The sequence below is a fragment of the Cinclus cinclus genome, chromosome 17, assembly GCF_963662255.1.
Source record: "Cinclus cinclus chromosome 17, bCinCin1.1, whole genome shotgun sequence".
NCBI classification, from domain to species: domain Eukaryota; kingdom Metazoa; phylum Chordata; class Aves; order Passeriformes; family Cinclidae; genus Cinclus; species Cinclus cinclus.
This window is the reverse complement of record NC_085062.1, coordinates 8655268-8679733: the sequence shown is the minus strand read 5'-3', so window position 1 is coordinate 8679733 and position 24466 is coordinate 8655268. Positions and strand designations below refer to the sequence as shown.

At 42.3% G+C, this 24466-nt stretch overlaps 1 protein-coding gene across 3 annotated transcripts in view; it reads right to left on the bottom strand.

Moving 5' to 3' along the window:
- CLTCL1 (clathrin heavy chain like 1) overlaps positions 1–22860 on the bottom strand; it is a 32925-nt gene extending 10065 nt beyond the window's left edge. For 2 of the 3 annotated variants that reach the window (XM_062504680.1, XM_062504682.1), the window contains exons 1-18: positions 22819–22860; positions 14454–14661; positions 10159–10427; positions 9736–9897; positions 9169–9282; positions 8158–8331; positions 7689–7886; positions 7082–7282; positions 6806–6958; positions 6168–6290; positions 5200–5337; positions 4839–5003; positions 4283–4463; positions 3769–3932; positions 3488–3613; positions 3062–3204; positions 2229–2463; positions 379–501 (exon numbers count right to left, since the gene is read on the bottom strand). In XM_062504680.1, coding sequence (XP_062360664.1) covers positions 379–501; positions 2229–2463; positions 3062–3204; positions 3488–3613; positions 3769–3932; positions 4283–4463; positions 4839–5003; positions 5200–5337; positions 6168–6290; positions 6806–6958; positions 7082–7282; positions 7689–7886; positions 8158–8331; positions 9169–9282; positions 9736–9897; positions 10159–10427; positions 14454–14661; positions 22819–22860 — 2919 coding nt within the window. Of the gene's footprint in view, positions 1–378; positions 502–2228; positions 2464–3061; positions 3205–3487; positions 3614–3768; positions 3933–4282; positions 4464–4838; positions 5004–5199; positions 5338–6167; positions 6291–6805; positions 6959–7081; positions 7283–7688; positions 7887–8157; positions 8332–9168; positions 9283–9735; positions 9898–10158; positions 10428–11533; positions 11546–14453; positions 14662–22818 lie in introns of all 3 variants that reach the window. The other variant, XM_062504681.1, reaches the window with a different exon arrangement.
- Positions 22861–24466: the final 1606 nt, after the last annotated feature.

The following is a 24466-nucleotide window of genomic DNA, read 5'->3' as shown; positions in this document are numbered from 1 at the left end:
TCCATTTGTCAAGTTATTTGTCCAGTGAACTACACTCTAAAGCTTCAGAATTTTGGGAGAATTTTGATGAAGACAGCAAGAATCAGCTATTAGCTATATTTTATATAGAAGTAAAGTCACATCTTTTGTCTGTATGGATAACAAATTCACTAGAGGAAGATCATTCTCTAGGATAGAAAAAATATCTTACTGGTAACTAAATCTCCTGACCATGAAGGTCAGAGTTAATACCTGCCACTCCAACTCTTATGAACTTCCATTTGGTGAGACAGGGCTTTAAGGGACCTTGTGGGGGAAAAATGCCACTTTAAAGCTCCATTATGTTTCCGAGACATCCTGAGGTCTACCCACACTGGAAGTTTAGCCTCTTTGCTGTACCTGGTCAATAAGCTGCCGCCTGAATGGGTTGTTTTCTTCCAGCACATTTGCCCAGAGCTCAGGGTCCTTCCTGCGCACCAGATAGCGAGCCTCGCTCTTGAACAGGGAGTTCTCATTGCACACCTGGGACAGAAGTTACAATTATTGGCATTATTGTTAAGGGTCAGTACCACAAGGCAGGTTTAGCTAGCTATGAACCAAACAGTCTAGAAGACTGACTTGAACTAATTTCTGACCAATGCTAAATGCCACAGACAAGTTCTTACCAAACCTCTGATCTGGAAGGCTCATGGAGAAGGTCTCCAGCAGAATTTCTATAGCTTCTCTTGGTTTTGCCCAACACACAAACAACTCTGACTGTGGCTTCATAGTAACTATTTGCTTCTGGTTGAAGTGAAGACCTGCAGAAGCCTGAAGAACTTCAGTTTTAAGTCTAGAAAGGGGAGCCACTTGCCTGGAAGTGCTAAGTAGTGAACTGAGGAATGGCTCAGGTGTTTAAAGCTAGAAGTAGGTTATGCATTTGGTGTCATTAGCTTTACACGTGTTTATAAGTACTCAGAATAGCAAGTGGCTTGGATTCTCTTGTTAAGGTGTTAAGGGTACAGAACAAATGTGAAATTGTTTACAGAAGTGCACCATGGGAAAGTTACAAGTCATGATCCTACTCATACCACTAGCTTCAAGTTCCAGCTAGAGGAATAGAATTCTGAAGGTCTAAGCCATCTTATAGCAACAGCTCACATTGCTAGTATCCAAATAACTCAGTGGAATCTCAATTACTGTGCTGTAAGCAAATCAGTACTAGCACAATTTTGCTTTATGCTTTACATTTATCAGTTGCAGGAGTTGACCCTTCTAGGAGACAAGTCACAAAAATAATTCCTATAGGAAGATCTTTTCTCCACAACCAGAACAACCTTCCAAGAACATCAGAACATGGGAATCAAGAACATAAGTTCAGCGAAGAAACTGGTACAGACAGGCTTTTATGGTTAACCAGAACAGTAAAGTTTATCCTAGCAGTCTCCTAGCAAACAACAACTCGAAGCCACCTTCATATCCTGAAATAAAGGAGACAAATGTAGTCAGCCCTTTTTTAAACAGCTACAGTGGAACTACTACTTAAAAATTAACCACTTCAGGCTGGAAAGTCATCCACTTCCAGGAGCAAGACTGGATTATACTACCATTCTAATGCTCACAGCTGATATTAAGCTCTGGTGTTCACATTGAGACTATAAAGTGTTTGAGAACCCTGAGAACTTCAATTGCCCTTGAAATTCTGAGGGATGCTCTAAGAACAACAAGCTTAAAGATAGGAGAGGAAGGCTATTGGAGTAAGTCCTTGTAGTTAGACTGTCAACATTTATTTTTATCATTTCTGGTTAAGTATTGGAGCAGGTCTATGGGACAATCGCAACAAAGGAAAATTACAAGCCCTGATTTAGTTTCTTTGTTGTAGGGTCAGGCCAGATGACAGCCTGCTCCTCCTGTTGAGCCTTCAAGGCTCAAAAAAAAAAAAAAAAAATAAAATCAACAAAGCTTTAATGGTAGGGATATTCATTACCTGGGCCTAATAAACAAATTGATTTCAAGCAGAATCAGTGGATGAAAGATACAGAGGGCACTTCAAAGTTCCAGTTATACAATTCCAGTTTGGACATATAGCATAAGTTCTTCTCATCAGCATAGAAATTACTGTCTCCACATAGAAGAATCCCACCTGCCTCAACTCTTGAGTGAGACAGCAAGACAGGATTCTGCAAGTGTTAGACTAATAGCCAGAGAGGCTTCCACTTCAGGCACCAAGTAGTTCTTTTAAGCATGTTGATAAAATGAGTTTTGCTAACCTTTATGAGTTCCAGATCACACTGCCCCCTCTCATAAGCAACACAGGCCAGATGAGGGTCCCTCTTTTCACAGTATTTGCCAACTACACGGCTGTCATAGTAAGGATTCTCACGAAGGAAGCGCTCTGGATTATTATTACTGTCAATGTAGATTTTGGCCAAAGCATTATGAGTCGCAGGTTCTTCACAGCCTTCATGAATCCTTGATTCAAGCCATGGCAACAACAACTTGAGCCTTTGAAGAAGCAAACATTTTAGGTTTGAAAGTCAGACTGAGGTATGTTTAACAGCTACCACTCAATACCTGGCCTTCCCTTCAAGCAAGTCTGCTGGTCAAACTTAAAAGCAAACACAAAGCAGCCAGTTATTTTTAAATTACTCTTATATGAGAGGAAGTCAGATCTGCAGTTTAACATCATGGAAAGTTGCAGATACCCCTAGTTTTACAATCTCTCAGCTTCTGTTGTATTAGCTGGCAATTCACCTTAAAGCCATATGTTCATTTGACAGGTAGTTAGAAACTAATTACAGAAGCTGCTGTGTGCCTGCAGCTAGACTGTCAAAACAGTTTGATCCAAATTTACTCTGAAGGCACATCCCATGGCTGGCTGTATGGGAGTGTTCAAAAGCCATGTTATATATCATGCAGTGCTGTCAGGCATTCCTACATGATCCAAACAATCAAAAGATTGAATAGCAAATTTGAACTGCTTTTCTATAAAGAAACACAGAACAATATTTGTAATTTATTAAGAAAACTGCATGCAATTCAATTTGTGTGTAGCAGGGTGAGGGAAGCCCAACACTGGTGCCTGCAGAAGCATTTTCATTACCGATTTCTTTTCTCCACTTCAGCCACCAGCTCATCCGTGGAGAACTGCCCTCTCACCACCATGATCAAGTTCTTGATGACATCCTCAGAACAATCAACATCAAGAAGCCCTCCAACCACTGCTGGTATACGGCTAGGATTCACCTAGAATAAGCCACCATCATTGAAATTAGCATTACTAATAATGTACCCCCACCCAGTCCTCCACAAGGGGAAGTTCTACTTAACAACTTCAATTATGCTTCAGAGCAGAGAACTTTGAGTTACTAGCATTTGTATATACATTCCAGGAATCATGTTTTTGTGATAGACAAAAGGCTTAATGAAGAGCCTCTGCACTGGGAGAATGAGCAAAAAAAGGGACAGCAGATTATGCTGTAGTCTGCTAACTAAGATCCTTATAATGAAGTAAAGGGCAAGTCCTTACCTTCTGTACATAGATCTCGATATACTTCTGCAGATTATTGCGATATAAATAGAGCACCAGGTCATGAACAAAGTCAAACCGATCACAGACAATGATCAGAGGAAGCTGATCTGTGAGCTTTGCCTCCTGTATTTTGTGCAAAAGAGAAAAAAAGCAGCAAAAGATTATTCACGGCCATGCCAACTAAACCTTCTTGGTGTTTCCCTCCATTAGAAAGCTGTAGTTCTGCAGCTAAGCAAAATAGACAGAAGACCCTTCAATGCCCTGGGCAGAATATTTACCTTCAGAAAGTTCTTCACTCGTTCTGGATTATAGCAGTTACTTTCACGGCAGATTCTTTCCACTTCCTTTATCTGACCAGTCTTGCAAGCTGCTTGGATGTACTTGAAGTGAACATCTGGATCCTGGCTAAAGTTTACAATGGAACCCAAGAAATAGAACAGTCCTGGAAAGAGTCACATGTGTTTAATATTGTTAGAAGTGAAGCAAGTGAAGGCTGTATGGGCTTCAACTCGTGACTTAATTCAGCCTTGCCGAGAGAGTAGCTTTCAGTCAACTGCACTGAGTATCAGAAGGATTCTTTTCCCTTATTTCAAGTTCCATTTTTCTTTCTGATCTTTACTCAAGAGAGTTAAGAAACTACCTAGACCAAAACTACCCCTAGAACTCACTTTCATAAATGTATCGTAAGATCCAGCCATGTGACAAGTACCTCTCCCATAAAAGCTACAATACCTACTCTTAGCTTCAAACAGTCAGTGCTTCCAAGTAAGCTGCTTCCCTCTAATACTGTACCTTCATAGCTTTTGAAAGATTCAAAAAGCTCCACAAGGGACTGGGTGCCAAGCTGTTCATGGTATTTAGAAGCAACTTGCACACAGAGCTGTAGGTTTTGCCTAATGTTGGCTGACAGCATGGCACGCAAACACTCCACAGAGTCTTCAACTGAGAGAGAGCCAAAGAAGTTCACAAGCCACTGCAAAAAGACAGAAATTTTGCTCAGTGACTCACAGAGGATTTGACTGATTTCTAAGATTTGCCAACTAGACAGTTTATACCCCAGCTACTAGAGAGAAGTCTTCAATGAACTAAGGCCAAAGACAAATAGAAATGCTCACTGTATTTACAACTATAAAAGTGCAGTTTGGAAATAATATTTGAAATGCCCACCTGGGAAACTGAGGCCAGATTTAAGCCACTGAAAAGATAGATTACAATTCCATCATTAACTAAACAAACGTTCTTGAATCACAGCCACTTGTGCTACTTCAGTACCTACAGCCCATCTAACAGCAGCTGCAGAAGTGCTAAAGACTGTTCACATCACTTTCTTACTCTGGACAACACTTACCTCAGGATTCAAGAGGTGAGTATGAACAACTGCACGTTTAATATCATAGAGATCCGTGTAGTGTTCCAAAGCTCGCTGGAGCAAGCCTGCCTTTTCACACAGCTGGGCAACATGAGCACGATCATAGTGTGTAAACATTTGGTTTCCAAGAATGGCATCTGCTACCTAGGAGGTTACATTTCATATTCAGACTGTCAAGAGAATCACAGCAGCTTAGCTTACAAGTTGTTGAGAAGTCAGAGCAATGACTGACTTAGTAGACTTTTGTCTTACTAAATGACTTATAGATAACAGTATCAGACATCTTGTTCTTGTGCAAACCCACTACAGTCTCTCCCTTTTTGGAGGGACTGGGTCATACCTGTGGGGCATGAATCAAATTCATTTCCAAGAGACGGGTTTGAAGGTGGCCTTCTGCAGGGCGGTTGTTTTTCAGGGCATCCAACAAAAAGGATGTGCACTGCTGCAGAAGACTGTGCTCCATGAACACATCCACAATCTGTTGAGATTGGTTAAGTTAGAGAAGAGGGGTCTATATATACTCATGTGTACAGATTGGTTAAGTTAGAGAAGAGGGGTCTATACACACTCATGTACATTTTTCTGTGTATACAAAAAGCCTGGCTAGGCAGGAGTCCTTGGGTGATGTTATGATACTGTATCCCCAATCATCTGCTTTATGCTAAGACCCTAACTTGTCTCAAGTGGAGAAAACAGGCTATCACAGCACCCAAGCTGCATTCCCTTGTTTTCATAGTATTACTATCATGTTTCCTTTTTCTCTAGGGTGGAAGAAGTGCACTACTTTGAGCTATTATGCCAGACTTTACCTTTACCTCTTATTTAGTTCTAACGCAGCATGCAAAACTCATCCCTTCTCCTGCTGGGATAGCTGTTAGAAAAAAAGCCAAGACTTTTTCCAAGGAGCTTCAGTTATTTAATAATACAAAATGTTCCCTTATTTCTCCATCCATTTAACAAGAAATAGCCAATGGCAGCCCAAACTAACTTAGGTTTATTTGTTCATCTTCCAGTAAATTCTCTGCATGGGGAGATGTATGCTCCATTAAAGCCAGCAGTAGGATAGTAACACTCTATTGCTTAGACTAAGATTGTGGCAGATTTCTCAATAAACCAGAAAGCTTCCACAAGCACTTGAGAACACACTCGCCCCTAAAGACTCAATGATAATCAAACTTAACTGGACTATTTAGTCACTCCTCTAATCAAGATGACAAGAGATGTGAACCCGCCTTACCAGTCCCCAGAATGGTACTACACTATTCCCTCTGTCTAGAAAGAAATCAGTATTCTTGTTGTAGGCATCACCTGGTTAATGTTAGCCAGTGGCTCCTCATCCTGTACCAGCATCTGAGAGAACTGCAGGCCTTGTTCTGGACTGACTCTCATCACACTTCTCAGTAAGAAGATCCAGTCTGGGGTATAGCCAACCTAGAGATTCCAGAAACAGTCATGCATATTTAGGAAGCTTCACACCTCTGTTAAGCCTTCAGATTCTTTATCTTAGAGACTATAAACTGTTGTGAGCTTGCAGTGCCCATCCCTCATCTTCCAGGAATTCTCAGACAAAAGCATTTCTTGTCTGTTGACACAGAAATTCACTATTCACCTACTTAGTAACTAAACTTGTGTCAGGGCAATTCTCTGTAGTAATTTTTTCAACAGACCTAAAGGCTTATTTACCAAGTCCTAAACTTAAAAGTGGGCATTAGGCAATCTTTCCTTTTTTATGGATTACAAAACAAAGTCTGAGGAATTTCGGAATAATTTTCTCTTTATTCCATAGAATAAGCTTAAGCCAGTCTATTAAATTAATACTTCACAAAACTCTAGATGTTTTGGCATTTATTTTTGCAGACTTTTTAGACTGTAGTAATACACTATGATTTCCACAATGGAGACATTAAACATAAGACAGAGCCTGCAGTTTGTGATAAATGATTTACCTTCTTAGCATACAGCACTATTTTCTGGAATTGACCAGTTTCAGCAAAGCACTGAATCACTTTGTTTGGCACATTAGCCCGAAGGTAGACGCTGAGTGCAAGGGTGGGGTCAGCCGTCTTCACCAAGTCTCCCAGCTCCTCTGAGCACTCCAGCTGAAGCCAGAAGTGGTATTTTGTCAAGCAGAAGAATTCAGAGATGTAGCATCAACAAAAGTATTGTTCACATTCAGTTGTTACAAGGCAACAGAATTAGGCTAATGTCACAATCAAGCCTACCTTGTCCTCCTTCAGCCACTTTTCCAGAAGCTGCTTGCGGCCCTGTTGCAGGACGGGGCGACAGAGCTCCAGAGATTCAAATTTGTTCAGCTGTCCCTGGTCAAGCAATATTCCAAAGTACTGGAGCAGGGGAGAGGCCTGCCCAGGCTGAGCTGGTACACTCTGGAACTTCCTAATTGTATCGCTGGTACGTAGAATTCCCTGAACAGGCACAAGATAGAGAGAAGCAGTGTTTAATTAGTGAAGACTGAACTGCATCAGAAAAAAAAAAAAAAAAAAAAAAAAAAAAAAAAAAAAAAAAAAAGGCATGTTTTAAGGATAAACTGAAGCATCTACTATTAAACCTTCAGGACAGAGGCCATCAAACCCATGACTTTCTAGCAATTAGTCAGTGGCCACAAATAGTCCAGTCTGGTTAGAAATGGATAACAGATGCTCCTTTACAGGATATAGGCAATGTATTAGTCAGAACCACTACAGGACTGCAGAGAACTCACACTGGATTTATGTTTTGAATGTCAAGCTCTGAAATGCAAGTGAGCTAAGCAATCCACTAAGTCAATGCAAATTTCCATTATTTCTAGGCTTTACCTTTGAAGTTACTTACCTTTGGTGCAGATGCAGCTACTTTAGCAGCATCAGCATAGTTTCCTTGAGCAAACAGAGTGTTAAACTTTCTGGCAAATAACTCCTCTGCCCCAGCAAGGTTACTACGTATAGCCATTCGCAGTCCCAAGTCAGGATTCTGGAGAACATTCGTAGCATAGTTCACTATGTTGTCTTCCTCAACACACACTGAAAGCACCTGGAAGGGACAAGAGGCATATTGAGGAGTACTGCCCTTTCCACAACTACTGTGAAACACAACAACAAATTGACTATGCAGCTTATCAGTGAAGGAGTAGATTACTAAAAAACCAAGTTCCTCTCCAAGTAGCTCAGTACTAGGAGATATAAACTCATTAATCAAATAGTTGCTCCCTTCCATTACATTTGTTGCATCAAGTCACTCATTAGGTTAGTTACATTCCATTTGAACTTTAGAAGGCTCAGAAAGAGAATGGTGGATTTGTTACCTGCCCTTTTTTGTTCACACCAATAATGCCTGAGGTAGGTTCGTGAGGAGCTGTGACAAAGATAGTATCAGCACTTATACGGTTCATGTAGATGCACACTCCAGACTCCAAATCATACATGTGGATATACCCATACTTCGTGATCAGATAAATAACACCATGCTTAATTCCAATCTGCCAAAAGACAGGTTTTTATTAGTCAAAACTAGTAAGACTGCAACCCTTAAGACAGCTGCCTTTAGCCTAGTCACCAGAAAGTGCTGCAGTGACATGCCTTTGTACTGACACTAAGAACAAATATAGCTTCGGGCTTCTTCCTTTCAGATTCAAAAGCAACGAACAGCTTTGCTGGCCATTTGCAGGCATAGCTCCAGTGAATAGAGAAGTTGAAGGGAAATTAAAATTCATCTGCAGCAAAGAACATACTCCTCATCCTAATAAGCCAAGCTGAGAAACAAAGTTTGGGCATAATTAGCATGCTAGTCTAGATATGTCAGGACAAGTTTCTGTTCAGAAATACTAATGAGATAATCCCATTCTCTTCCAACAAAGCCTACCCAAAGCACCAGCAGAATCCAAACCAAGCTCATCTACTGATTACTCCAGTTTATCTGTCAAGTCACTGAAACTGGGGAGGCTTTCAAGCCAAAAAGGTCTTCAGACATAGAAGCACTCTCTCCTTAGGACAAGTCTTTGGATGTTTTGTTAATTAATCCTTAACCTGAACTATAGAGGCATATGAAGCCTGCCATGCATGCACCTTAGTTATGGGCATCTCTTGGTCCATTTATGAAGCTGCTCTATTAGACTTGTCAGCAGTCTTATGCTCCAAGATAGTCTGATTTTATGACACCATTTCTAGTCCTAGAGATATGCTAAGAACTAAGAAGAATGACAGCACAGCACTGCAGAAAGCAATCTTTGGAACAGATGCCAGCTCCTTGCCAGGCTACAAAGTTTATTGTTTTCTTTCTATTTTTTTGGGGGGGCGGGGGGGTGTCAAACATGTACCTGCATTGCCACAGGAAAGTCTGTCTGTGCCTCAGGTGGGAAAAACACATCAACAGCTTTCTTAACAAATGGCTGATTTCCAGTAGCTGGCTGACCTACTTCGATTATGTGTAGCTAGGGAAAAAAAAGAGTACATGTCACAAGATTGCCTGCAAGTACAGCCACATGAAAGAAGTTCCTTTCCTCAGATATGCTACTGAAGTCATCTGCCACATTTGGCCAACACAGTCTAGGGAGCTGTGCTCCACTTTTTCAGAATGTTAAGTTTTCTGGAACTTGATAAATTAAAACCTGGGAGAAGAATAAAAAACCTAAACAACCACACTTTCCATGGAAGTCAACTATTCCTATTTAAGACAAGCCGTTCAAGATGCTTTGAGTCAGACTTGTCAATTTATTAGTTTTGCAGGACAAGACAAGAAAGGCCAAGGCATTTACTGTGGTGTTACCTCAGCCTTGCACAGACTGCTTAGCAGTTGTAGCATATTCAGTGCTACTGAATTCCACATTCCTTTTTATGCAAACAACCTACCTACGGCACTTCAGGAACACAGCTGCAGACTTTACCTTGCCTCCTGCAGGACTCCTCACAGCAAAACAGAAGAGGGTAGAAGGTTTGGCATTTCCCTCTATTTTGAATTCTGCAAAAGCTGCTGCATGGCCTTCTATAGGCTGGGATACTTTTCTGTCAACCGAGTAGAGCTGCATTGCACCAACCACACGATTTTGCTAGAAAAAAGAAAGGTCAGCTCTCAGAGATAAGATTTCAAATGTTTATAGCAAGACCCTCAGGACAGTAAACTAAAAGGCAGCAAATGCCTCCCATCCCCTCCTCCAACACTCGAACCAAACTAAAAGTCAGGCTATTCCTACACAAAAGATAGTTCTGAATTCTTTTTTAACAGAAAACTAAGTTAAACTACAGCAGCTATTAAGTGAAGCGGGGTCAGGGCTCTCCCAGTTATAACACGTTGCTGCCAGGGAACTTACCTGTGCTGAAATTCCTATCAGCAGCAGCCATTTTTGGTGTTCATCTGTTCTATAATTGATGATTTGGCAGCCTGCAAGACTAGCATGTCTATCAAACATCTTTTGGGGTTGTGATTCTCCCTCCATGCTCCAGTGGTACACTGCTGTCTCTGTCACCAAGGCAACTGTATTCACCGATATCCATTTCCAGAAGATCACTTCCTCTGCCATTGTGTGGGCTTTCATTTTACTTTTCATCTCAATGTTAAAGATCTGAAGTGTTTTCCCGGCTAGTATGACAAAATCCAAGAAACATCAAAGAACAATTACCACAATGGCCATGCTGTAGTCTGCCCATTTACAAGCACCCAGTTTAACCCACTGTTCCAGTGGTGTTACAGACAGGGTTAGTGCCCATCACATCTCAGTCTCTTTTGACGTGTGACTCTTAACAGAATCCCCTCTCCACCCCCAACACTTGTACCACTCCAAAACCAAAATATCTCCTTATGGACACTCACACAGACATTCCAACAACTGACAAGCATGGACACTTTAATTAACTATAAGCTGTAATAAAGAGACAATCTAAGCTACAGAGCTTGTGTAAACTCTTGTGTAGTTGGCAGCACTGGTATGCCAAGTTACAGTTGTCTAATAGATGTCATTCAGTATAATTAATAGAAAGAATGGTTCCAGTTTATGTCAATGTAGTAGCTGCTCTAGGTGACCTGGACTGAGTCAATCAACATGAGACTTGAAACAGCCAAAGATCACAGCTCTCATTTTGTTTTCCTGCTGGATGAACTGCACACTGAACTAGAGGGGCTTTGTACAACAAGTACCTACTGAAGAGGACAGTCAAAAGTTCAGAGAGAGTATAGGATGGTTGGGAGCTTTAGTTCCAGTTAAGATTACTTCTTCATTATTTAGGAAACTATACTGCAAGTTTAGGCTTGATTTTAGTAATCCTTTTAAACAACCAGAAGCCTTACCCTGCTAAGTAGGCTTAAAACCAATGCTAATTGAACCAAACTATAAGGAATAAGGGAATCCATTCTTCTAACTAAGTCAAAGTGATGTTTTATTTTACTGCAGATGAGACAACTCAGCTCCAGGAATAGTCTTTTCTGTTCACAAGACACCCACTCAGACTGCTGGAGTACTGGGTTGTAATGCCATTATTTCTATCCCCATTTCAGAAATGTTTCCTGTTAGTAACACTTGTGACTGCCGAACTGGGAGATATTTGCTGATAAAGGCTGCTGGCCACAAAAAAGTCATATTCAAGAGTTACTAACCCCAAGTTAATAAGTATCTCAAACTGCTCTATAATGTTTTAGCATAATTGATACGCAATTGATCATGTTAGTTTAATGCAGTGCCAAGAGAACACAAGACTTCAGAGCTATCACATGCAGCATTTGCTGCCTGGTTTAACTGCATTGAGAACTGTCAAACTGATCAACTACATCCTAGGAGAGCTTGCTAGCTTTCCTGGGACCAAAAGCAGCCTGCTAATCAACACTCTGCTCCGCACATTCACTTACTGTGTTAGAGAGATGCAGTAAGCCCAGCCTGTAAACTGACAGCTGGCAATAGCATATTTACTGTATTGGACAACAATTTGTCCAGCAATGGCCTAGTGCTATCAAGAGATGGATTTTGAACTCCCACAGCGTGCAGCCTCACATGCAGCCAGAAGACAAGTAGTTCTGGAAGGACTCTGGTCACCATCTAAACAAGCCCAGTATGCGCATAGAGAAACTGCTCTTAAGGACAGCCTGCCTGAAGAAGAAGCGCGATGTCCTTCTTAGTTTTAAGAACATAGAAGAAACCAATGAACAGCTAAAAGCTCATGCTTGTCTCTTTTCTAGACTAAACTTGACTGCTACGTCACAGCTGGAAACGGCTTCTACAAGCTTCATTAGGCAGTCTAGCCCTGGATGTTGGGAGCTGCAGAAGCTATTTGCTTTATAACTCCTTAAGTGTGGCAACATATATTCAAACTTCACAAACTTAGACTGTAATCACACCACAAAAAAAAAAAATCTGTTATTTGGATTGATAAAGCAGGACCTGCTACACAGTCATAGTGCGGGCAAGTGGGCATTTGAGTCTTATGTCTACCTGAACACATTATTAGCCCAAGATTCGAGACAAGAAGACTTAAGGTTTTTCTGATCAAACTACCAAAGTGGTGATTCTATTTAGACTATACAGGCATAATCAAGTAAGCAGATTTGATTTCTGAACATCAGCACAAGAATTTACATTTCAGTTGACTGGAGCATGACATTTCTCCATTCCACAAAGAATGGAAGCACCCTCAAATGCTGCATTCTCCACTTCCACCCACTGCTGAGTAGTCCCAGTACAGAGCAGTGTAAGAGGACCAAAAACACAAAGACAAAGAATAAATCTTGGTACAGCAGAAGAATGCCACATGCAATCCAGAAATGAAATTGTGCATACTGTACATCAGTTAAAATCAAGAACCATTTCATTTCTTTTTATGAGGGTGGGTTTCTACATTTATTGCTCAATAATCCTGGGATTACGAGCAACTCCCCATCATGGCACACTGAGTCACAATACATAACCATTCTGACTATTCAAGCCTCACTCAATCAGCAGGGAAAAGTCTGGAATGACAGACTGACTTAAACCACATCTTCAGGTTATCATGGATAATGTATTGGTTAGGTAGGTCTATTAACCCTCTCTTCTACCCAACCTTCTGATCACCAGATTATTTATAGAAGAGGTCATTAAGCTTGCAACACTTGACAACACAGCTTTGCATGCCAACATGACACCATGAACTCAACCTTGTTGGTTCAGAGGACAGATTTATTCACTCTGAATGGACAGAACAATACTCCTTTTGAACAAGTCTTAACTGGCAAGAACAAAGCTATATTTTTTGAAGCTGATGATAACCCATTTAGTTAGTATTATTAGTTTTAAAACCGTATTACATAGTTTCCTTTTAAGAGGCAGACGAAGCTCTGCTAGTGTAGAGAAGGCACTTCCCTTGCCAATACAGTTTGTTTAAAGGGGTCCAAGATAAGACAGTGAACTCTTAACAGATCTGAAATTTTTTTCATTATTACCCTTACCCATACCCAGGGTAAGGCAGTCCTTTGCAAGATGTATAACTATCTCAGCTGAATCACAGATTCACCTGAAGTCAAACATTCACTTTAGTTCCCACCTGATATCAGCATAAACCTGAGATCAAAGAAAAGAAGTTAAAGGCTTTGTGCCAGTCCTGAGGACAGTTTCTTGGACCCCCAAGTAATTTCACCATGATTTTTTACAATAAAAAACACACTTAGGCAGAAATGAATAGCACACAGGACATGCTAGCAGAGGTCTCTCATAAAAATATTGCAACTTCATTTTGTCTATCAACTGTACTTCCATCACATATACACACAAACATTAAAAGCACACTCTCCTCCTTCACTTGGTACAGTCAATAGTCAAAACAGCCAAATGGTTAGAAATGAGCCAATGGAGAATATGATCATTGTAATACCAGTTGAGGATCAAGATTCCCCCACCTGGCCATGAAGTGAACTGTCAAATGGCTCCCTTAAAGTTCAGTACTTTTTATGAGATTGGACCATTCTGTACTACCAAACATACAATGTCAGGACAAAGTTCACTCACCATCTGTTTAGAAAAGATGCAGGAAGAAAAGCAACAGTTATTAAGATTAAATACCAGCTGTTGGTCATTTGAGAAAAGAGCCAGACATGAACTAAAAATTACTTCTTTGAGCTCAGAGTGATACTCAAAGGCAGTAACAACACCACAGGGTAGTAGTAAGCACAGGTCTTCTAGCTGCAAGACCTCATGACTGTCAAACTTAACATGTTTGTTATGTTCAACTTTTACACTTACTGGCCATCCTTATGACATTTTTGTCACTATCTACTAAAGCCTTCAGAGCTATGTGAAAGGGCCAGGACAGGGCAGAAAATATGGCTTTACACCCCTATTCATCTATACAAGTGTCCATTAGTTTACAATACCTGTTTAAAGGGAAAGTATACCAGACGCTGACCTGGTCCTCAGTGAGGATAGGAGGCTGCAGTGCCAGGTCCAAGCATCTCACACCCACTTGGAGGCAAATCATCCAAAGATTACTGAAACATCTATTGCCAAAAATACAGCATGCAAGTTCAGGCAAGAATTCTTATCCTCATATACATTCTTCTTAGAAAGTTTACATAAAGTTTAAAAGCATTAATAAGTAGTAATACAGCTAAACAGTAGTTTTCATACTGCACTCAAAGAGTTCTCACCTTTTAGTGCTATTACTTTAGAGGCTGGATTCATGATGGCACTTTCTGCAGAAATTGGACGTCTGATGGGTGTTGTTGGATCGCTCATGTCAATTATGACTACTTGTGCCTGCTCTCCTACTTTCTCCCTTATGCAGATGAACTTGTCAGATTCCATTGTTAGGGTGCTGAATCCAATGTTTGTAGGATTAATGCCCAAATTTTGGAGCTAGAAAGACAAAAAAGAGTGCTTTATTATCCTTCCCATGTTGAAGGTCTAACTCAAGCCTCTATGTCTAAAATCTCCTCCAGAAGGAAATGCAAGACTGACAAGTTTCTCTGACTCGAGCGTACACCACTGAACTCTGATTTATCTTCTGAGTCTCTCTGTTCCACAGGCAAAGAGCTACACAATTGTCAGTATTCAGGTCCTAAAGACATTCTGAAGTTGATTACTGATGCAAACTAAAAGGAGTTTTAATTTATGCATTTATTGCTTCACCTGGTTCTAGTAACATGGTAAGACTACAAGAGCAGTAGCATCACTATTCCAGTTTTAGCAAGGTTGGCAAATTTGATATTCAAAACTTAAGTGGCAGAATTACAATGTTCAGCATCAGTGGGTAGTACAGAAAGAATCAATTACTCTTATGCAGCCCACTCAGAGCAACAGCGTAGAAGGAAGTCTACACAGCAGGTCTCAAGTAGCCTACAAGTAGACTCATTAATCTTAATTCACAGAATACCTAATTCTTACCAAAAAAGAAAGGTAAGAAAGATGAGTTAAAATAAAGTCATTTCATCTCTCCTTGCCCAAGATGTCATGTCATTAGGCTCAAAAACAAAGGCAGGGATTGTAATGCAGGCCCCTTCCAGCCATATGTCCAGCTCTAAACACATAACTTGTGTCAACCATGCAACAGTAAAAACAAAAGTAACTCTAAATGTAACCTGGAGTCATTCTGAGCAGCCCAAGACTCCCCTACAAAATGGCTATATCTCATTTTCATCCTTTCATTTTAACTTGGCTTCCATCCACTCTCAAATTCAGTTAACAGGAGGAGGTGCAGTGAACAAACATCACTGTTTCACTGGTCCACAGTAAATCAGATTTACCTATGCAGCACACCTTGGTTTGGTATGTCTGTAAACTGCATTTTATATAACAGTAACTGTGCCAAGCCTGAGCACCTGCTTTATGCCCCAAAGCAATGCTTTTCAAGCACATGAACTGTATCAGCTTCACTGAAGCTTCTCTAAGGATTAACCTATACTGCTTTTCCATGCACTGCAATGAAAAATTACTGCCCTCAAGGAGACAGGATAGAATCAACCACCAGCATCACTGAGTCATTATGCTCCTTTGATACATACCACCAAGAGCTGGATACAATAGACTAAATCCCTTGGGCAAGAAGTCCCATGATGGCATCACAAACACTGTTTCAGTGTGTTTTGAGCTGGCTGACATGGCTTGTTGCAGCTTCTGTAATGCCACTCATTAAATCATAAATTGGGTATGTAACAGAGATACCTTTAAGTGTGGTGTGTGGGGACTGTGCCCAAGAATGCCTCAGAAACTGTTTGGAATTGTCTGTTTTCTGTTGAGCTGACTAATGAAGAGCTATTCAGCTCAGTATCTGCTAATCTCAAAAGACTCAAGTTTCAGTAATGTAACATAAGCCAAATGTACAAATGTGTAAAAAGACATTTACTCATTCCCCTAAGTGTTTCTCAGCAGAACTGAGAGCCATTCAGCTAACACCTCACTTCAGGGGTAAGTATTTAATACACAACAGTAAACTTCAGCAGGTGCCTTTCATTCCAAAAGAGAATCAAAGTTTAGGCACAAGGTCATCAGATCATGCTTGCACCCAGCCTTGTGAAAACAAATCTACCAAGTGGGTGGCTATTACAGGCTTCTGGGTCAGTAAGGAAAGAAATTTTCATACCAAGACAACTCATGCACCTTTCATATGTAACACACAATGTTTTAGCACCCAGTAAACATGCAGGTTGTAGGTCCAACAACTTCTGTGACCTTGAACAGAAGAATAGGCTCTTAATTCCACTGTTCTTGCTTGCTCTACACCAGACGTCCTCATATTGTCACAAATTACATGTTCACGTAGCTGACACTTAAGCACTTCCATGTTGAGTAAGTTCCAAGTCCATCTGCCAACAGAGTAGTCTATAAGAGACTAATTAAGTGCCACAAGAGTAGTCAAGAGATTTAACTGCAGCACAGCTAAATTCCTAACTTGATTTAATTAATCCAAATTCAGATGTATTTCCAGAGTATTGAAGCAGAAACACAGCTTTTTCAAGGTCTTTTCTCAATCAGTGCTTTAGTTTGACCTACTCGCCAAGAGACAGCCCCTGGCCACTCATTTTGCAAAGTGAGAACCTTGAGGCATTTCCTTGAAGTTCAACTTTAAATCCACCATTATTCACTTCAAAGCCTGGTCCCTACTGAAGAGAACATTTTGGGTATCTTCACTAAGACAAGTATGATCTTGCATCATGCTCTGGTATTAAAATTTTGTGCTTCAAACTACTACAAAATCTAGCAAAGGCTTCAGAAAAGGTAATGCTAAATTCTGCTCAAGTATCTGCCATCATTATTTGGGAAACCTGTTACATCTTTTAAAGGCTAAATGCCAGTACTCCCTAAAGGATGGTCATGTGAATACTGCAAGCCTCAGTAAATGATGACAACAGTTTAGCAGTCTGAAAACACTGAAGGCTGTTTCCACCACGAGGCAAGTAGTACATATCCTCCTGAGAGAAGAGTATGAGCAGAATTCCTCTACCATCAAATAAAGGACATCAGCCAGCATCACTTCTACCCTGGATGGGACAAATCTTCCAGGAGGATGTGAACAACATTGTTCTAAAGCACCTTTCCCCCGTTCCTCAAGCAGAAAATTAGCAGAACTTTATTACAGGAGGTAGAGAGTACTTAGCTATGTATCTTAAAAAGCCTTAGGTGAAGATGCTACAGGTCATTATTGAGCTTTATACATATAAACTAGCAATTTTTCAGTTAATTTTCATAAAGGAGTGAACAATAGGCCTCTCAACTACTACTAAATTTTCATTTTTTATTATGCTTCTTTGGCAAGCAGTACCCTCTCTCAAACTAAGGTTGTTTTCTTCTGAAAGGATTCAGCATTACACATTTATTCCAGAGGCTATTTACGGTGATTTCTCTGATTCCATTTATTATAATTTCCTCAATTTTACCCACACTTTACTTTTGGGTAATCCAGTTAAGCCCTACCAAGCACCCCCACGTAGGTTACAGCAAGCCTTGCTGCAGGGGAAAGGGTACCATTCTGTTCCACAAGTAACACCCAATGCCTCTCCTGCCCTAACACCCATTATCGACACACACAGTGCAGAACCATTTCCACTATCAGGCTGAATGAACCAGATAAACAAGTATTTTTGCTTCAGAGATATCTAGTACTACCACAGAGTGGATGAGATACCATAAGACCTTTAAGCATTTTATAGATATTGACAACTTATTGACATGGCAAAGATTAAACCAAGATGTATTATTTGTTTCTCAACATGAATGGCGACACAAAGATATTCAGGATGAAAGACCATTATTAATCTGATAATTTTGTCTTTCCCCATTCTTTACCAGCATCGCACCATTTGCTAAGAAATTAAGTCAAAATGTCTTTTATACAAGAGCTCTACTAAATACTGAGCTTTCTAATGCATTTCCCTTACTGTGGAGTACAACAATCCAGACTGAGCAAGCACAAACAAACTCAGATACTGATACCACTAGTCTTCAAACTAAGCCTGTTTCTCTAATGGGAAATAATTAAGCCTTACTGTCTAATAGTGACACTCCCATAATTTGGACCTAGTATCAGTTAAATGCTGGAGTCAGAACCCTCTGAATTTAATACCTCTCCAGAGTTTATTAAGTATCCCACTTCAGCCTCATGCCACGTAATTCTAGTATAAATGCTTGTTAGAGGCAATCAACTATTGTTTCTAAGGCTATTAGAAAACAGTAAGGCTTGGAAAGAGGCGGTACGTACCCAAATAAAAACTGCCTCCTAGAAGCTCTGTAGGCACACATCTTTTTAACCATAATACAAATCAAAAATGCAGTAATAATTTCCCATAACTCTTACTCATGTGACTACATAAAGCTCTAATCATCCCCAGTAAGGATGTGCATGTAGTTGTTGGGTATTCCTGCTCACTCTCACCTCATCTCCTGCTACAGCCCCCACTATGACAGCTGAGGGACACCAAGGAAGTATATAAGACCCAAAACATGCAAGGCCACTGGTCTGAACTGCAGTTGCAATTAGGTTTTCATCTCAAGTGACATTTACTTCCTACACAAGGAAGTGTCTGTGATGAGGACTGGATCATCTATCGAATGAGTTATCACTACCATGCACACTGAATCCAATGAGCAAATTTGGGCTCTTCATCACTGAAGAGCTGAATCAAGTCATAATATTTAGCCCTACCTTTTGAATACAAATCTAAAAAGCCACTTACAGCTTGCAAATATCCTGAGTGCTTCTTAAATACACATGTCCAGCCAAAGCAAACTTATGAAAGCCATCCAGCTCAGTCATGCCTATTACACAACAGATAGTAATTCTTAATAAGGCAGGTCAGACTATCCAAACAGAAAGTGGTTTTGCCTTGAAAATTATGGAAGTGAACCTACATCCTTAATGCTTAAAACCAGGATACTTTAGTTTCTCAGTGCTGTGCCAAGATGTGCAGCAGTTATGTACCAAGAGCACATCATACACACAAGTTTTCTCAGAGTAGCTGGCTGTGCTCAAGAGCCTGTATCAGTTACTGAACAGAAAGCAGAACTATGTGCCTGTGCATCTAAGGCATGATGGCTTCAATCTTGGAACCAAGATCCTGCTTAAGCAACAGTTTTCCCCATAGACAAGCAAAAATTTTTGCAAGTGAGAACTGAAAACATTCAAAGAGTCACAAAGAGATGCTTTTAAGACAAACGCAATGACTAAGTGAAGGAAAAGTTTAATTTTAGATCAGGAACACTTTGTACACTGGATTCCAGTGTACAAAAGTATTGCTTCCAGTCTATCTACCAATATGTTTGGTCTTTTACTGCACTTCCATTGCAAGCTACAATTCCCTTGGAAGAGTTCAATCTGGTAAATAATTTATAATTCACTGCTCCAACAGGAACGCTGGAGTTAAGAACCTGATTAAATCACATTAGCTTAAGTAGTATGCACGAGTAATTCATTGCAGCAGGACTTGGCATAGTTTGCACTGCTGCAGCTGGGCACTCTCCAGACAGATAAAAACTAAGTCCTTGTCTTATATCCCCCCCTTGCTATGGAACTTAAACTCTAATATCCTCTGGGGAAAAAATGAACAAGATTAAAGTTCTTCATGAATTTGTGAAGACTCTCAGTGACAGAACTCATATAAAAAAATAAGTATTCGATTGAATTAAATGGAACTAAATAGAGTGAGATTCTTCTAACCGCATCAAGACCTGGTATCTTTTTATCACTGCAACTATTATCTATCCTTCAGCTCACACAGGACTTGAACACCCAAGCTGTAAAAACTTCAAATTTAATATGCCTGTGGCTGGCAGTCACTCCTCCTGCATAGGCTTGGAGCTACTACAGTCAGAAGGATGACCAACATAAGACAAAATGAGCTGCACAAAGAATGTAAACAGTCTGCTGGATCCCCAGCACTCCTCCAATTCTACGTGGACCAAGATCACTGTTTCACTTCACACAACCATGGATCTACTTCCAGCAAGAGAGAGTGAGAGAGAAGACTTCAGTATTTAGCACTGCAATTTATGTTTAGCTTCTCTGGAGAGCACTTTCTGCACTGCTCAGTTCTTCTTTTAGTGAAGTACATACAACTACCTCGGGAAGACACTGAACTTAAGGGATATAATGTTTCATCAGCAACAGGCTGGATGTGGATTAATTATAGCACTGATTCTAATCACTTAAATCTGTATTAATTAAAAAGGCTACAGGTAGAAACAGTACACAGATTGAATTAAGGCACAGAAAGACCTTAGAACTTAGGCTCACTGAAACATACAACAATTACTGGAACTGTAACTTTTTTGGCTTTATTGTAAAGCAGCATAGTAGATTTACTAATTTATTAATTTTCACTAATTTATTAATTTTAAATAAGACAACCATAGTCAAGACAATTACTTGGAAGAAATGTGAGGGGGGAAGATTAATCTAATAAGGCTAAATATGTTTGACACTGTAGTGCACCATGTAACATTAATTCATGGCTCTTGATTCTAGTTTACAACATACAGTAAGTTCGAGCTCATACAACTGTACTGCAGATATCCAGCCAGAGTAAACACTGAGTTACTACATTCCTTCTGTTTTGCCTCCCTATTTTCCCACCATGTAGGGACAACTGCAGAAGCAGCATGAGGAGGTTACTGCATGCCTACTCCCAGCTACTACTGATCCCAGTCTCTCTTTAGCAGAGTACTGCTTTAGGGCTTCTGCACTCAGCTGGGGGGAGAAGCAGGAAAGAGTGCTGAAGAAATTTGTTCCTATATGCTAGCAAGGGACATCCCAGGGTTTTCCCTGCTCCTCCATGCAGCTTTCATGCTGAGGAAAAGTAACTCAAGCACAGGTTTAGCTTTTTCAATAAGATCAAATTGCTTAAGAGCAAAAAATAGACTATGACTTCAGTACAAAACCCTTGAAAAGCAGGTGGGCTGCCCCCACCCAAACCTGAGGCAGCACAATGCTGATATTGGCAGTGTTGCAAGACACACAACACTGGTAATCAGAAAAACAATCATTTAACATGCAAAGCAGCACAGGACACCTCTTGCATATTAAGTGTGATGTCCTCTCACAGTTATTGTATAGATCAAACACAATCAGGATTGGTTACGCTTGCTAGTTTTAAATTGTAAGAACTATATGCTCTCTAGGAAGAGTCTGACAGCAAAATCACTTTGAGCCCAAGTTTCTTACTGAGACAGCTGTACCACAGCTCTTATGAGTCCATTTGAGATTAATATAATCACTGCTATAGTGGACACTGGCAGGGAGGGGGTGGTAGAATTCTTCACCATGTTAAATTCTCCTAATCCATGAAAACTCAGAAGACACAAGGGTCTCCCCTCCCTTGGACAGAGAAATCAGATATTTCTGGAATTCATTCTAATTACTGTTTTTATCAGGCTAGAGTTCCTTCTAGGGTCACTGGGACAGTTCTTCCAGGTAAGAGGGAAAAAAAAAAAAAAAACAACAAAAAAAAAAAAAAAAAAAAAAAAAACAAACCACTTACCAAAGTGAGCTGGAAGTGGCTGTAACCATTTCTCGAGCTGAAATGCCCAGAGTGGTATGCAGCCCACACTGGGGGATGATACCAGTTCGTATTTTGAAATGGATGCCTGATTTGACAGAAAGGGGCGGTACAGCGACAGAAGGATGACTTGCCAAGACCACTTCCTGTTCTCTCATTCATTTAGCAAATTCCTTTAATTCCTGCCTCAAACTGCACGTTCAGAGACTGCTGTTCTCTCACTCAATTTACAATTCTCCCTCACCACCAGGTCATAAGGAAACACATAAACCGGTTTGTCTGTGCTGCATCCATTAGCCATGGAACTTTTCCAATGCTGGCATTATGGTTTTCACAGGATATTAAGAACAGAATCATGTCATTTTGGGCGAGTTTTTTTAAAATATTATTATGTTTGGAAGGAGGGACAGCGGCTATGCAGCTTCCAAGTCCAAACGGTCGCTTGCACCTCATCTCACCAATTTCCTCACAGCTTCACAAAAAGAGGTTCCCAGGAACCTTCGCGATCCAGAGGCTGACGATCGTTTAGTTAAAAGGGAAAAACCACAACCAGCCTGCAAGATTGCGGCGTCCACCCAAACTGAGGCGGGGGAGCACCCGCGGTGCCCGGGGTGAGCAGCGCGGCTCCGGCGCGGCGCCGCCCCCTCCCTGGAGCGGGAGGTCCCTCAGGCGACGAGTGACTCTGCACAAATCGCGGCCGCTCCGCACGCCGCGGGGACGCGGCTCCGGGGATGGAAGGATGGACGGCCGGCCGGATGGATGAACAGAAGCGGCAGCCCAGCGTTCGCAGCGGGGGCGGGCTCGGCCCCGCGCGCCTTCCCACGGCGCCCAGCGGGACGGCGGCCGCGCTCCGGAGGGAAAGAAGGAGGGGACAGAGCAGGTCCCCCTGCGGCCTGGCCCCCTCTCCCCGCCTTCAAGCACTCCCCCAGCCCACCTAGGCCGCGGCCCCCCCTTCTCCTAGAGACGGGGTGAGGCAGGGGAGAGGGACCCCGACCCCGCGCCTTCTGCGCTGCACCCCTGCGCTCACCTGGAAGTGCTCCTGGAAGCGAATGGGCAGTATTTGAGCCATGGTTGGGAGCGAGCTGGCAGGGGCGCAGGGCAGGGGCGAGCGGTGAATCGGGGCGGCCGCCGGTGCTCCCCTCACGGCGGCGGGAGCGGCGCAGGCGCGGAGCCCTCGCTGGGATGGCGCCCGGCGCGCCCGCCGCCCTCCTCGGCCTCAGCGCGGGGCCGCTCACTCGCCGGGATCACTCCGCACCTCATCTGCCTTCCAGGGTCTCCTCAAATAGTCCCTCACTGCCGCGCTTCTTCCTCCGCCCATCGCCACCGCCTCTCGCCCGCCCTCACCCTCCCGCCTTCCTCTTCACCGCTATCCCTCACTCCCGCTGAGGGCACGGGGTAGGGACGGGTCTGTGAGGAGCGGGTGGTCCCCGCCGCGGCTACGGCCAGCGGAGAGGGGCGGGAGGGCTTGTCAGAGTGCCGGTATCCTTCCGCTACTGCCACACACGCTCACGTGACCCGGCCCCCTCCCCGGCCCCCTCCGGCGCTGCCCCCGGCCCGCCCTCACCCCGGGGCTGCCCCCGGGCCACCTTCACACCAGCCCCCGGGGTTCCTCCCGACCCACCCTCACACCGACCCTCCGGGTTTCTCCCTTCCCTTCTCCACAGCCGCACGGCGGTGCCGGGGCAGTGCTCCCCTCAGCGCGCCGGGACTCCCGCCGGAGGTGAGGAGTAAGACGGGGAGCACCCAGGAGCTGCCCGGGGGGCACTGGAAGCCGAGAGTCGCCTGCCTGGCACCTGCTGTCGTGGCTGCCTGTGCCAAAGTGCGACCCCTCTCGTTCTTCTCCTCCTTGGTTGCCCCCGAACCCCCAACGGCACTGGGGTCTGGCTGGGTCAGTCGGTTGCTCTGGACCCACCACCCACGGACTTACCCTAGCACCATGTGGGCTTTGCTCCCTGCAGTCATGCCCCAAGGTAGGTGAGGAGGTTTATAGCCAGTTACGAGCTATGAAAACCATCCAACCGTTCTGCCCCTTCCAATTTTTAAATAGAAATAGGGCTCCTTTCCCAGGAGTTGACGTTGTGAGTTGGAACCTATTCAATAACCAAGAAGTGAAGGGTCCAACAAGCAAGAGATGCATCAACACCTTTTTTTTTTTACTCTCACTCCTAGTCAGCCCATTAGTATTAGATGAGGGAGGTGAAGTTAATGTTAGTGCTATTATATTTCTCCTAAATTACAGTAATCCTTTGAGGTGGAAATGGCTGCAGTGGTGCTAGCTCCTGCAGTTTTACCCAGAGCATTGTGTTGTTCACATTTCCCAGAGAGCTCAGCTCTGGGAAACACAAGATTATAGGAGAATCTGTAATACAAAGCTGAACAAAGGACCCCTGAAGACTCAAAACCAGAAGGCAGATTAAAACAATTTCATATACATTACAGTTTAAAACCTCATTATTTTCACTTAACCTCATTCATTTTTAATACATGGGGTTGGGAATTACCAGAACTGGGTTAAGTTTCCAAAGGAATCATAGGCATGGCTTGCTGAGACACCTGGGTTTCTACTGGCACACACGGTACCAGAGTGCAGCCATGGGGATCCCTTGGTGAAGAATGGTCCACAGTGGGGCTGAGGAAACACTGAACAGCCCATTGAACAGGCAGCTAGGAATGAG